Genomic DNA, 16,140 nt, shown 5'->3' on the forward strand with positions numbered 1-16,140 from the left:
TTCTACAAGTTTGGCTTTTTCAAATTCTACATATAAGTGATCTCACAGGGTATTTGTCTTTCTCTGAATTATCTCACGTAGCATAATGCCCTCAAGTTTTATCTAACTTGTAGCTAATGGCAAGATTTCCTTCTTTCTCATAGCTGAATAATATTCCATAGATACCACATCTTTGTTACCCATTCATTCATTGGTGGACATTTAGGTTGTTTCCATATCTTGGCCATTGTGAATAATGCTGAACCTAATACTGTGAATAATGCTACAGTGAATGTAAGAGTGTAGCTATCTTTTTGATATCCTCTCTTCATTTCTTTTGGATATATACCCAGAGTGAGATTGCTAGATCATATGGTAGTTCTATTTTTAGTTTTTTGAGGAACCTCCATACTGTTTTCCATAGTGGCTAAACTAAGTAGTACACAAAGGTCCCCTTTTCTCCACATCCTCGCCAACACTTGGTATCTCTTCTCTTGATGATACCCATTCTAGCAGGTGTGAGGTGATACCTCATCGCAGTTTTGATTCTCATTTCCTTGATGATTAATGACGTAAAGCATCTTTTCATGTACCTGTTGGCCATTTGAGTATCATCTTTAGAGAAATGTCTATTCAGATCCTCTGACCGTTTTTAATTGGATTGTTTATTTTTTTTATTGAGTGGTATGAGTTCCTGGTACATTTTGGATGTTAACCCCTTATCCAATCTATGGCTTGCATACATTTCTCCCATTCCATATGTTGCCTTTTCATTTTGTCTCGTTATCTTTGCTGTGCAGAAGCTTTTTAATTCTATGTAGTTCCACTTGTTGATATCCGCTTTGAACTACCCATAATAATGTCAAAATTTGGTAAACTTTAGCATCAAATCAAGATTAATGCTTTTGTTTTCAAAGGTATTAAATGAGCTGGTGTGTGATCTTTTTCAGACTATCACATATACCACCTGGAAAGACTCTCCAAACAACCCTAATTCACAATCTCACTGTGAGGGTCATGACTTCTTAGGAATAAGTTGAGAATGATTATATGATGCACCCCAGTGCTTGTGCATATACACGTGGACACACACATACGTGCACATGCACATGTGTGCATATAGGTACACATTTGCACATGTGTGTACTGATGCATGCACTTGCACACATGCATGTGTGCACACTCATACTTATATGCATATGCTTACACATGCTGACACACATGCGTACCTATGCTGACACACATGCGTACCTATGTACACACCACACACATGCACACAGCATGAGTTCAGGGTGTCATGGGCCTCCAGATTTTGATCAGCCACCCTCTACCCACCCATGACTCAAGGTGCGAATGGGTGGGAGTAGAGAAGGTGGTGATGGGCATCCCCCAAGCCCTATCCCATTCCCACACGCAACCAAGGCAAACTTTGACATTTTTTGTAAAATAAACTTGTTTGCTCCCATTCTTCTCTCTTCTTCTTTCTCTTCCCTAGGTACCTAAATTTCCACTCTCAGAATAAGAAAAATGACAGATTTGTTCAAAATAAATCTTCATAGATATATGAAAAATGACAGATTTGTTCAAAATAAATCTTCATAGATATATTGTTAATTTTTAATTAATTAATTTAAAATAAATGTTAAAAGCATTCATAGAAAATCAGTTCAGCCCAAGATTTCTTTGGTTTGAGCCCTGCCCATGCTCAGGGATTTTGTTTTAGGTCTAAAGATGAAAAGCAGCTGAGAAGGTCATACGCAAGTCTTGCATAGCCATAGGCGATATTTTATTTTATCAAGATTCAAGACTTGTGATTATTTAAATACTTTTTTTTTTGGTCAATTGGAGTTTCTTTATGATAGAGTTCATCTCTTTTAGAAAAAAACACACACACAATTACCCTCTGTTAAAACAATGGAAAGGATACAATGAAAGTAATTAAGATTTTATTAAAGAACTTTTAATAAACCAATTACTGCTCATGAATATGAATATCGAGGAAAAGAGCCATCTTGTGCCTGAAATAAAAATAAACTATATTTTAAATATATTTAGTATATATAATTAGTTATTTAAATGTCTTCTCAACTAAACCTACTGTCAGAATTATATTTGGAAACAGTAATAATTTTATACTGAAAAAAGGAAAGCTATCGAATACATATAATTAAAGGAAAAATGCTATAAAACAATTTTAGTTGAGATTATAATCTGAAAGAAATTAGTATATTTTTATCAGGTAAATTAAAATTTGCTAGTGAACATCAGCCAAAATACTAAAACATTTTTATGTTATTTTCAGATATGAATAAATGGGGTAGCTTGTTATGGCTGTTGAAAACTACTGTGAGTTCAATTTATTCCACAGTTTTTCCACAAATTGAAATTTTAGTATTGCCTTGCCTAATATAGAATCATGAGGGAGTTAATATAAGAACATTACCCAAATGAAGCTTAGAGATAAGCCTTCTAATACTAAACTGATTAATGTTTTTTAATGATATAAACTTTTCTCCACTAGCTAAAAGTAGAATTTCCATAAAGTCAAGGGTTATAATCCCATTGAAATGACACTCTTTTGTATTCTTTTTTGAATTTATTATTTGTAACATTACATCTTGTATCTGCTATTTTATTCTTTCAAATTGTTACTTCATTTTGCTGGCGCTATAATACTTGAGAATGTTCGATGCTTGGAGCACATGGCATCTTATAGGAGTCATATCATCTAATTGCTAATTCTGTATTTATTTCACCTATTTGGTGAGCATCTGCCGTGTGTCAGAACATGTTCTATGTGCTCTATGTGTTCTGTATGCTGTGACCACTTGGACAAGGTCCTTGCTTTCATTTCATGGCTGAGACCTCATGGGAAAGAACAGTGAGCAAAGGACAGAAAATCAAGTAATGATAAAGCATGGGAATTATGTGTTAGTGATGAGATCGCTGTTGAAAATTAAAATAGGAAATCTGATAGCAAGCGTCCGGGAAGGTAGTTTAGAATGATCCAGAAAATCTCCGAGTTTGGCACATTTAAGGTACGAGGTGAAACAGAAAGAAGGATCAGCCTTGGACAGTTCTGGAGAATGTTTCAGACTGAGAGATCAGTAAATTCAAAAGATCCGAGTTACAAACGAGCTTGTGTTTCAAAAAGAAGAAATAAGGCCATGATGGCTAGCGCATAATGACTTGAGTTACAGGAATGGAAGGACCAGGAGGGCAGGTACTATTTTTTTCCACCAGTGTGCCTACTTTATCAAACAGAACCTGGGTCCTGAATATCCAGGGAGGGAACAGATGAATGGACGAAAGGATCTGATTGAAGAGGAATTTAGAGGCATAGAGAGAGGCCTGATCATGAAGCTGCAATACGAGGTTTCATTTTATTTTAAGCATAACAGAATATTTTAAAGGGATGTGTGGTAGACTGAATAATGCGTCCCCTCCCCACCCCGCCCCTTAGGATGTCCACTTCCTCAATCTCAGAGCTTGTGAATGTTATCTTACATAGTGAAAGAGACTTTGCACATGTGATTAAGTGAAGAACCTGGAGATGGGAGATTAGCCTGAATTATCCAGCGGGGTTCATTGTAATCACAAATGTCCTTAGAACAGGGACGCAGGAGGATCAGTCATAGAAAGAGATGTGACAGTGGACGCTGAGGTCAGAGCGATGCCTGCCTCAAGCCAAGGAACAGCCTGTAGAAGCTTAAAAAGACAAGAAAATTCTCCCTTGGAGCCTCCAGAAGAAGCACCAGAAGCATTACCAGAAGGAGCACCACTCTGCTGATCCATTTTAGACTTTGCTCCTCCAAAACTTTAAGAATCTTTATTGTTTTTAACCATGGTATTTGTGGCCACTTGTTACAGCAGCAATAGGAAACTAATACATGATTATTACAAATTGAAGAAAGGTTTGGCCATTTAATAAGTTGCAAACGCGAAGAAGGATGTATTTTTAAAACTTAAATATCATTTGTATTCTAAATTAAAATACATTTTACATTCCGTTACAAAGTTGAATTGGATCCACCTTCCGATATCTTCTGTACTCAGAACAGGTGTAATGAGAGCATAGGAGAGCTGCAGGGGGTAAAGGAACAAGTGGATCTACTCCTTAGAATGAGAGGAGTAACTAAGGGGAAAGTGTGCAGGGGAAAATGGGTCCAGTTGCAAAGGGAAAGGAGAGAGAAGAAGAAAGGCAAAAAGAAAGTGGGAGGCCGAGAGGGAACGGAAGGGACATGAATAACTATTGCTACATAACAAATTACCCCCAAATTTAGCACCTTCAAACAACATTTGCCTTAAATAGTGTGTGAGTGGCAGGAATCCAAGAGCAGAAGATTCAAGGGGGTTCCGGCTCAGGGTCTCTCGTGAGGCTGCTGTCATCTGAAAGTTTGACTCGGGCTGGAGGGTCCACATCCAAGATGGCGCACTCACGTGGCTCTTGGCTGGAGGGCTCAGTTCTTCACCACGTGGGCCTCTCCAAAGGGCTGCTTGAGGGTCCTCACAGCACAACAGCAGGCTTCCCCTCAAACAAGCAACCCAGGACAGAGCTTGGAGGATGCCACAATACCTTTTTAATGATCTAGTCTCAAATGTCCCTCACAGTCACCTCCACCTAGTATTTTGTTGGTCAGAAGTGACTCATAAGGAGAAGGATTGGTCTTGGCCATTTAAAGAGACTGTCAAAAAAATATGTGAACATTCCTTAAACCACCACAGCAGAAAGAGGAATGAGTGAAGAGAAATTTGAACAAAACACCTATTTCCCATTAGTTCACAGAGAATGTCTAGATGTGTTTGTTTTTCTCTACTAATTATCTCCTTTCAGCCATGTCTAATGGGTGATTGTGTGTGTGTGCATGCGCGTGCATGCACACGCGTCAAGACGGATATGAAGTTCCCAGCTGTTTCCCACTCCTGACACCTGCCGTACAGATCAACCGTCATCTCAAATGTCCCAGAGACTGCTCATTTCTACACTCAAGCTTGGCTCCGTGTCCACACAATCTAACCAAAGCTCAGAGATTTGAGGGGCCCCCTGAGACTGGTTTGCTCAATTCCCTCAAAAGAAATTATGCCACATTACAACCGCTTTGCCCAGTCCTCATTCAAACAGAGGTGGTAAAGCTGTCCGTGATCAGAGATCCACTGTGGTTCTCATAAGTTTCAGAAAGCACTGTGTGTTGCAGATACAAATGAAGGTGGCAAGTTCAGAGAAAAATGGGTCAAGTGCATGGATAAGTTCATCGGAATATGAAGCACAGATGGAGCCAGCCTGGAAAGGTGGAAGGATTGAGAACTAGGAAGCAGCTCTCCTTGCAGGATTCTGAATTAGGTTACACTAATTAATGAATTAATGAGAAAGGAGGGGAGAGAATAGCCCAATAAAGAGTTATTTTGGATCACATCTTATTTTCATACTTTCATTTCTTGTCAGATATCAGATTAGACCTTCACATTTTCTTTGATTTTCTTGTCTTCTGACCTCTTTTCTGTTATAATTATAACAGTGAAAATGGTTTTATTATCATAGAGTGCCTTTAGATTCTTTTAAATTCGTTGCATGTAGAAATGCAAAAATCTCTCTTTTACCGTTTAGTTTTTGGAGGAAATGTATTTTACAGCAAAACATAACCATATTTTAAAACATGCCCATATTTTAAAACATGCAAATTTCAGTTTTCTTGTGTTGGCATTTTCAAATCAGAATTTAGAAATTAGAAAAACTTATGTTTACCTTGTATGTTTGCATTCTATACTTAGAAAAACAGATAAAACCCTTTAATGTGACATTTTCACAAAGTCACCCTCAAATTCTAGGGTAGATATTAATTTCGTTTTGATGTGCTTTTTAAAACTAAAAAAAAAACCATTATTTTACTAGAAAAATAATATTTTTCTAAGATTGCAAATGAACAAAGGTAATTATTTTGATTATTTAGATTATCCAAAATTTAGCAAAATGTTTCTTAATGGAATGAATAAAGAAACAGGTTCATATATTATTTAAAACAAAATAAGTGCATATGATAATATTTCTAGTATTTCAAATCAGTTCAAATAAGAATATATATATTTGCGTATTATTTATTTGTTATATATAACAAATATATATTATATTATAAATATATAATGAACATATTTATAATATAATATATCATATTATGTTATATATAATACACACAAGTACCTTCTGTATACCATTGAGCATTTTTTGTGCACTCAATTTAGGATACCACTGGCAATGCAAACGTTAGGACACAGAAATGCGGAGAAAAGTTTGTCGCATAGATGATATGTAAATGCACAGGCATGGCTGTGTTCCAATAAAACTTTATTTACAAGAAACAAGCAGGCAAGAATCGCTCTCAAACCAACCCCTGTTCCGAAGGATTAATTTGTACATAAAAGGCACCAAAAACACTTTTGTTTCCTGTGCATTTACTTAAATAAAATTCTCAGTACGTGTTATTTTGAAAGATAGTAGAGTTTGTCCCTAAAGTCTCATTTTTACAGAATTGATTTAAAACTGTTAGCTACTTTAGTTATTAACAATTTAACATTATCGACTTTCAAATTAGGATTATTAATGTGCTCGGAATAATATATTTAATATGGGCAATGCAAGAAAGTAGGAAAACCAGTTTCAGAAATAAGTGTGTTCTGTTCATTCTATTCGTAACACAGTAGACAAAATACAATCTTGTCTTAAAAACTATTGAAAACTTATTAAACAAGTAAATTGGAAATTGTGTTTCTTAAGACAACTATGATATTGTATTCCCAATATCTCCCGTGATGATGCCTATTACAGTTGGTAATGAGGGAAAATACAATCTTTCATAATAAAATGGGATATTATTTCCTGTTTCTTTTACCTTTATGTGTACAGCTTTGAACAGCTAAAAGAATAATTATTTTAAAAGCTTTTTCAAGTGATATATATACAGTACCTATGACCTTTACTAAAATTAATCCCATTGTAAAGCCTCTTTAAAAATATTTAAACCCTAAAACATTACATCTGTCCTAAAAAAAGTTTTCTTTTGCCCTGCCTACATTAATTACTATTCTGCCCTCCACTTTCTACTGCTCTCTTTGGCATTATAGAAGGAAGAACAGTCTGTAGATCCTCCACAAGCCTTGCTTTGAGAGAAAAGCTGACAAAACTTTCACAAATGACAGTAAATTTAAATTTCTTATTGAGCCCGTTGTCATCAGACCTGACGCTAAATTCTCCTAAGGTCCCGTGAGACAGTGACTGGTTCCACATGGGAGCTAAGTGGATCGGATGGACCACATGTGCAGATGGCGGTCGTGGATAAAACAGACAGGCCCAGTAGTCCATTTCAGATCGCTTTCACAGCTCTTTGGTCTCAGTTCAAATTGAGGACTTTGAGTCTATTGTATTAAGAGTGAATGGAAGCCTGGTCAGTATCCTCAATTCAATTAGATCTCTCAGCCTTGGGTAGTCCCCCTGATGGAACAGAGATAAGCACGCAACACGTCCTCTGCCCACAGCACTCTTTTAAAGGCTTCACATACATGTTCTAAAGTTAAGGGTGCTCTGGGGACACTATCTCAGCCCTTCCTGCCAGTGCCGCTCACCCGATGAGGGAAAACGGTGGCCATCCAAAAGCTCCGTTTGTGTCTGTCTTCCAGGAGTCCTTTGGAACCTCTCGTCTTGCGACGCTCTCAAAATGCCAATCATCCAGGACACCCTGGCGGTGTTGACCAACGCAGTGATAATCCCCCACTCGGGCTGGGAAAATTCACCCCTTCAGGATGATCGGAAAATACAGCTCCATTCCTCACAGGTGCTGCGAAATGCCACTGGATGCCTAAGGTGGGTGCCATGTCCTTGCCGTCCCCTGTCGTCCTGGGCTTCTTTTGGTGTTTCACTAAGGTTCAGAGCAGTATTATGGAAAGGTGCATGTTGATATGGCAATGGAGCTCTAAGTGTCTTCCACGATTCTGTACCTATACCAGTATTCAGCTTATTTAACATTTTCTTAGGTTTGTGGCAAAAAAATAAACATTTTAATTTCAACCAAAAATAATTAGTTTTCTTGGATCGAAAACAATAGTTCACAGTAATATCCCATGTTCTGATATATCAGGTACCTAGAATAACCAGCCAGGCCAATTGGTTGGGGGAGAGAGTCTATGATAGATATATAGAGATCTAGTGAACTGTCACCAGTAGCCATTTTTATTTATTTTTGAAAATTTGTCTGTGTGACTGCAATAGCCTATAATTCTTAGACTAGCTCTTTAATAATGCCTATTGTATGAAATTTTTTAATAAGAAAAGTAGCAAACGTGTTGTAATTCTCTCCCAAATGCATCTTTACAAAAATCATTTCCCAGAAATCTCTTGAGATGTTTTAGAATCATCTTTATGTTTTGTTTAATTTTTAATCAAGTTTTTCCGAACTCCAGAAACTATGCTCCCATGGCCAATGAACTATGTGCTAGAGCTGGAAAGCTCTGCTGGGTAGGCTTAATGATGGGGTGCAGACACAAGGCCATTTAAAATATCTAGTCAAATAATCTGTATTTCAAAAGTAAGACAGACACGATCACTTCACCTGGGCTGCCTCAAAGCTGCCATTTCTCCTACAGTTGATTGGTTTCTAGGTGCAAAAACCCGTCTCTACTGAGAAGGCACAATATCACCCTGGTGACATTAATAATAATTATCTCATGAATATGTATAACCGTGCTCTCGGCCTCCAGTCTTGAGGGGTGTGCATTTGTGTGAAATGTGTGTGCATTGAGGGAGGTAAAGCGAGTCTGCGTCCATAAATATCGACATGCATTCACAAGCAGGCATAGGAAATCCTCTGACAAGTTTAATTTTACTCAAGGTCAAAAAGTAATGATCTTTCGACGTGATTTCTCTGGCTAGGCTCCACCATAAGCCGAAAGTACAATTCTCCAAAACCCCCTAATGAGCCATCCATTTTATAACCTCTTAAATTCTTTATCTTTCAAAAACTTCCTACTCCATCAGAAGAAATATGACTCTCCCAAAGCTAAAACTGTAGGCAATTCTGACCCTTTATACCTGATTTTCCTATTTCTGTTATTTGCAACTATTACAAGGCATTTCTCTCTTCTCAGCATCCTTGACTTGTAAATAGTGTCTTCGTTCCTAACAAAGATCGTGGGAGTATGTGCCTCAGAATTCACCTGTAGAAATATAGTCAACGAAGGCCTGTTTAGCTCCATCAGTAATATAAACTATAATATAGTGATATAAATATATGTTCATGGCATTTGACTTACGGCCGTAAGCCACCGGCATCTCGAGCACACATTCAGCATCATTAGAGGAAATGGCAGATGAAGAAGCTAGACCAGTGTACTACATCCATGGGTCCCTTTTGTAGGTCATCTGGCTGAGTGTAGGGTCTAGGATGTGACCCAGAACAAAGTTAGCTCAGAGCAGGGTGACTTCCCATCCCTCCCTATTCACACGCACAGAGGCTTGACCCGGGAGTGACCACATCATAGGATGCAAAAAATGAAGACAGCGATTTAGGTTATGTAACCAATGATTTTCCTTAGTCCAGACGTGACCAGGTTTAGGGTTTTTCCACTCTTCTGAATTTATCGTGTGAGTGACATGGCAGAATCATCAATATATGGTGAATCTTTCCCTGCCCCTTTAATTTAACTTTGTCCTTCTACAGGAAGACATGCAATGTCTCCTCTCTTATTTGGATCTGTTTCTGAATCGTTCCACATTGATGAGCAGATTGGACTAAGGAAGGAAAACAGCCCTGGGAAGGGGCTAAAATTAATTTATCCGATAAAGACTCGGTGGATGAAAGGTTTCAATAAATCTCCACTGTTAATTGTCACTCACTTAGGACCAATGCTGGCAACACACCAAACGGCCACAGGTTTCTATCATGATAGAAGATTTTAGTATGTGAGATATTTACAATCTTCATTTTCCCAACAAAGCCTAGATCCTTATTTATATTAAAGTAATTACTTTGTGTGCTGTGCTTGCCTTTCACAGTTTTATGCATGAGCATTTGCTGAGAGCCTGCTCTGTGCCCGGGAGGGACCAGGGAGGCACAAATTCACATAGCAGCCCCTGCCCTTCAGAAACTCATAATCTACTGCAAGAAAATGGCACCCATGCAATAAGCCTTAGTATCATATATTAGAATGCTATGGTTAGGGTAGTTCAGACAGTTAAACTGAGAAGCAGGTAACTAGCTTACCCAGCATGGTCAAAAAAGTTCTCAAGAATCAGGTGAGCTTAGGGCTAAGCAGAGAAAGGACTTCAGCAGTCAATACAGTGGGAAAGCAGTATGGCCAGAAAGAGTGTCAGGCACGTTCTGACCCAGACCTGGGGGAATTCCATGATTTTTGTGCCCAGCAGGACTCTAAATCATTCATGTCATTTCAGGGTGCAAAGCTGAGGTTAGGAATTTAAGCAATCACTATTCTAAAGTAGATCACTTTTATTGATGTTTCATAATTTTTCATAAAAAAAAATGTTATAAATGCCAATTATACCATTTTTAAATGTCCAAAAGCTTATCAGAGTGAAATTTAAGTTAGAAGAAAGGCCTACGCCCTAGTAAGCTGAAGTCTGGAACGCTGACGCTGTACAGTCTTTAGACAGTTTTACAGTCTTAGTAGACTGTCCACTTTCTCAAGCCTTCCGTTCGATGTGCCAGTATGAGCAGTGGTGCCCGAGCCCAGGGGCCTCGAGCACAGGACACACGCGTGAGGACATTCTAAAGAGAAGAGCCTCTGGCCTTTGCCTTCTCTAAAAAGTCGTAATAAATCTTCATGGGGACGTCACATCCTGTTGACGTAACAAAAATTTAAGCGCATATGAAATATAAAATGAAAAGTTAATGCCCCTAACTCTTTTCCATTTAAAATTCATTTGGGGGTAGGAAATGGAATTTTTCAAAAGCACATCTGTTTATTTGTTCCTGAAGTATCTATCTGTCACTGAGGAAAGAAGAGAGAAATATATTTTTTTAAATCTCTTAAATTCATTAGAGGAGCATGTTAATAAGAACGACGGTGCCTGGATTATGGGATTAGAGGAAGCAGTGGGAGGTGGGGACAGTGGGGGTTGGTGGGAGGACTAGCAGGGGGAGGGGCTCGTCTCCTCAGGCTTCCTCCAGCCCACACCCTCTCCTCCCCCATCCCAGGCATGTGCTAGTACTTGCCTTCTTCCTCATTCCTTCTCGTTTTCTCAATTTTGTCTTTTGCTCCAATTCTGCCTGATGAAAGCTTTCATTTTTAATAAAAACCATTTTAAAATATGGCCTAAAATAAATGGGATACGCGTTAGAAAGGCACAGGACGTAAGTATGTGTGAAGTTGTGTTAGTCTTTTCTCCTTCTTCGCTCTGTGGTTTTGGGGTCCTCCGTGGGACCCGCTTTCCTATGGCCTGATTCAGGCGACTCAGCCCTGGAGGTAGGTTCAGTTTTGTACTCATGATTGTTTCATTGCACGATGTGTAATCAAATCCTTTTCTTAACCTTCAGCCAGAATAATCATCAACCATAGCCGGAACACCGGCCTGTGGACAAGCTCACGCTGGCTGAGGTCACTGTAGCGAGTTGAATAGTGTTCCCCAAAATTCATGTCCACCGGGACCCTCAGAATGTGACCCGATTTAGAAATAAGGCCTGTGCAGGTATAGTTATTAAGATGGGGTCCTACTGCCTTGGGCTTGGCTCTAACTCCAGTGACTACGTCCTCATAAGAAGAACACACGCACACAGGCACACAGAGGTCACGGGAGGGCAGAGGCAGAGATTGGAGTGACGCAGCCATAAGCCAAGGGACGGCAAGGACTGCCGAGAGCCACTAGAAGCCAGGAAAAGGCAAAGGACCCTCCCCCTGGAGCCTTCAGAGGAACACGGCCCTCCTGACATCTTGATTTTGACGTCTAACCTCCAGAACTGTGAGACAATGGTGTTCTGTTGTTTTCAGCCAGCTGACTTGTTGTACTTTGTCCTGGCAGCCCTAACAACCTAATATAGTCCCCGTAGTAAGTAACCCAGAGTATGGCTACAAAGCCAGGAAGCCACTGGAGAACATGGCACAGGGGGAAAAAGCAGGTAAATAACTCCGAGAAGCTGCCTGTCCCCAGTGGTGCCACACACTGGAACCGACGACCCAGACAGGGAGCTGGTTTTCTCCATGCACAAGGCTGTTCCCCTCCAGAGCTCAAGTGTAAAGCCAGACGTCACCTACAGCAGGATTGGGCTCTGCAACCCAGCTGTGGCTGCCTCAGCCAGAGAGGGTTCAGATCCAGCCTCTGGAATGGTGGCGGTGAAATTAGCGTCACCCCCTGTGTGGATCTGATTTGTTTTTTTCTGCTCCTGCATGTGAGCCTGCCCTCTCCCTCCTGACTTTGAGCTAGCTTCCAAAAGTTGCGTGGATTTGTCCGATACTGCTAGAAGTCATTGGAGGGTCTCAAGCAGGGCACATGACATGATGGAAGTATTGTTTAAGGAAGCTGGGTGCAGAACGGATGCTTTCTCACTTTAGAGTGAAATATGGACCATGCTTCTCATTCGCAGCATCACAAATCAATACCGTAAAGATCCCTGTCACAGCCGTCAGCATCATTTCTGAGTAAACTATCGGTGAAGTCCTCACTGAGGATCCTTTTTTTTCTTTTTAATCTGCCAGCTCATTAAGACAACTCCCATCGACATTACCGTCTAGCTAGGTCACATTTAGTCATGCCTGCTTAGGAATTACCTCCCGCCGAAGTGTTGCGTAAGGCTGGTTTTGCTAACTTCCGCAGCTCATTTTCTGGCGCCATCGAATCATTTATTTATGTTTATTATTCCCTTCCCACTTCAGCATCTTGTCGTGAAGGACAACAATATCCAGCCCTAATTTTTTCCATCTATCTTTGTGTACACGAGAATGGTACTAAGCCTGTCAAAGGAGCTGCACTGTGCCTTTGCTTACGAGTGTAATTAAACTCACACCCTCAATTAGTCATGTTAACCCATATAGTGGATGAGCGCTTGGTCCCATGGAGCCACTAATTCCGGAGTGACCTTGAGAAAACTCTGCTGCAAAGTAATACTAAGCGATAATCACGCTCTGGCTGGAAAGCCCCAAGGTCGTGTATTTTATGTGGCTTACTCCTGCATTACTCGTCCGTGAGAAGAGGAATTATTATTATCTTTATGTTGTATTCAGTTGGTTGCCAATGCTATTCATCTAATCATCCAAGAAGAATCGTTTTTAAAAAGTATTTTCCGAGTTTCATGTAATGCGCTGCGGATGAATCCCGGTCTTGTGTGGCAGCAGAATTGCACACTCTTATCCAGGTACTTAAAAAGGGAACGGCCTCGTGTATGTGATTCTGTGGTCAGCCAAGGCCGTGCTCACCCCTCTCACACACCCAGCATTCCACACCTGGCTCTAAAGCAGAGGATGCTTCTACCCAAGCAGTCCTCCCCTTCTGCTCACTGGTCTATTATGGATGCAAAGTGAACGGTTTTGGGTGGGCCATGACTCGCCATGAAGGTCCTCTTTGAAGGAATTTAGGGGTGGGGGGAGGCAAGGGTAGGAGGTCGTATTAATGAGGGCTCCAATCTCCCATGGTGCACTGCTCTAGCCCACTTCCTCCAGCCCACTTCCTCCCACCCAATCAGAAGGAGGTGGCGGTTTATACTGTATTCGTTTGCTTGGGTTGCCATAGCAAAGCACCACAGACAAGGTGGCTTAACCAACAGAAGTGCACGCTCTCACAGTTCCCGTGGGTAGATGTCTGGGATCCAGGTGTCAGCAGGGCTGATTCTTGGAGGCCTCTCTCGTTGGCTCGCAGATGGCCACCTGCTCACCGTGTTCTCACATGGTCTCCCTTGTGCATCTGTGTCCTAGTCTCATCTTCCTATGAGGACACCAGTCATTTATCTTGATTACCTCTTTAAAGACACTGTCTCCAGAGAGTCACATCTGACATACGAGGGTTTAGGAACTCAGTGTATGAATTTGGCCAGCACGAGGGGGAACACAATTTAACCCGTAACCATACTGTAATAGTTGGCTTTCACTGTTTGTTTTCACTTTGAGAAATAATTTTTGAAAATTAAAACATTCTTTTAAGATCATGTTGACCAGTATGAAGCATATTTTGACTCGTATAACAGAAAAAAATTAATATTTAGTCCCTAATTTTGGCTAATGTTAACTTTTAGTTTCTATTTTTCAGTAAAAGCTATCATAAAAATGTTCTGTAGGCTGATGCTTTCCTTTTCTTACCTCCAAGGAAAAGTAATTGCCAGTGGAACTTCAAGAAATTCTCTGTGTAGCAACATAAGAATTGTAAAGGCCAATTAATAAATTTGTTCTTGAATTGGGGTTTACATAGTTAACTATGCTAAATTCTTGTACTTTGATGAAATCAATAGTGATTTCACAATGAAAGAGGGCTTTTAGAAAAAAAATCTCCGCATATTCATCTTAAAACCTAAATATTAAATGTATATGAAATGGCCTTTCATTTGGAATCAGATCTGCATTTGAACTCCAACTCTGATACATCTTGAGGGAAACTAGCCTACATCATCTTGGCCTCAAGTCCCACAGCCATAAAGAAGGGTTTGGCCTAGATGTCCCTAATTAGATGTAAAAGAAAATGTAAAAAATGGAGCACTGGCTAGCTGACCCTAAGTGTTCTCTAAGTTGGGATCCCCAAATGAGGCCTCCCCAAGTGGGACATCTCACTTGAATACCACAGGCTGTAGGGCCTGGCCCTTAGCCTTAAAGCTGCAATATTATCAGGAAGAAACTAGGTTTTGGTTTATGCTACGCTTCTTTAATATGCATGCTATTTAATGCAATCGTCCCAATAGTCTAGTGAGGCAGGAGTTCCTATCCCATTTTACAGATCAATAAACTGATTCTCTTAAGGGTAAGAGTAGCTTGCCCCAGGTCATACAGCAAGTAAGAGAAGGCAAGGTAATGTAAATTTCAGATGCCACATCTGGGTGCCTCCTACTCCGCCATATTCTATTAGAGACAAGGAGCAGCCTGGGAACATGTGTGTTTATTCTCACTGAGGACAGGATGCTGGCTCAGTCCGTATCCTGTGAGAAGCAGACAGTAAGACAGAGAAGCAGTCCATGCAAGGCATTTAATGAGGGCCAGCACTGGAGAGGAAAAATGGAAGCCATCCAGCCACGATGCAGGTCTGACACCAAGTGAAGAGGGGAGGGAGGAGGGAGGGAGGGGGGCAAAGATGTCTCAGACTCCCAGGGAGCTCAGCATGACCACCGGCGAGTTCCCGAACCCAGATCCTCCTTCCAGGGGTCCACATCCCCCAGGGACGGCCTTGCCTGACTGCTGCTGCCGAGCACAGTCACTGGCTGGGATGCCATGGGAAACAGGGCCTCGGCGTGAGGGCGGACACAGTGACGGCTCTCGGTGCGCAGCCCTGGACCCTCAGTCAGTGACACTCCTGCGGGAAGGGATTTGAATGGTGCCTCTTTACACACATTCCACACGCCTCGTCTCGGCGGCACCCTCACTCCCTCTCGGTTAGCCTCTGAACGGCCACGTGGTAATCCATGATAATCAGAGACGTGCGTGCCGGTACCCGGCGAGAGGAGTTAGTTGTGTTGACTGACAGTTTTTTTCTCTCCTCACCTATGCTTTCGAGTCCTTACCATGTGCTTGACCCTGTGATGGTCACGAAGGTCATAATGAAAAGCAAATAGGCACAGTCTGTGGGGCTTGCTGCCGAAAGCGCTGCATAATGTCATTAAGACGGCCTGATGCACCTGAGTCCCATTAGGCCGCCCAGAGACTGGACAAGTTGCATTGTGTTTTTCCTAAATAATAATATTCTTTTATTCAATATGTTCACGGCTGACTAACCTCCCTCTTCCCGATACGTTCTTTCTTTACGTATAAAAAGCTTTTTGCCTCTGCTTGGTTTACTGTTATATCATAGGCCTGAAGCTTTCTGTCTCTTCAGGAATCTGCATTTCTCCTATCTTTTCTATTAGGAATAGTTTGAAAAAAAAAAAAACTTTTATGTTTCAGTTCTTTTAAAAGACCTTTCTACCTCTCAAGGGGAGTAACTATAATTTTGCAAAGTTCTTCCTGGCATTTACGTTCAATGAAATAGCAGTT

The 16,140-nt window shown here is 40.7% G+C and overlaps 1 protein-coding gene across 1 annotated transcript in view; it reads left to right on the top strand.

The window, feature by feature from the left end:
• Positions 1 to 16,140, top strand: part of CTNND2 (catenin delta 2) — a 773,259-nt gene that overhangs the window by 614,918 nt on the left and 142,201 nt on the right. The window contains exon 12 of the mRNA XM_039842770.1: positions 7,648 to 7,831. Within this exon, the coding sequence (XP_039698704.1) occupies positions 7,648 to 7,831 (184 nt within the window). The remainder of the gene's footprint in view (positions 1 to 7,647; positions 7,832 to 16,140) is intronic.

Source organism: Pteropus medius, unplaced genomic scaffold, assembly GCF_902729225.1.
Source record: "Pteropus medius unplaced genomic scaffold, Ma_sr-lr_union100, whole genome shotgun sequence".
Taxonomy (NCBI): Eukaryota; Metazoa; Chordata; class Mammalia; order Chiroptera; family Pteropodidae; genus Pteropus; species Pteropus medius.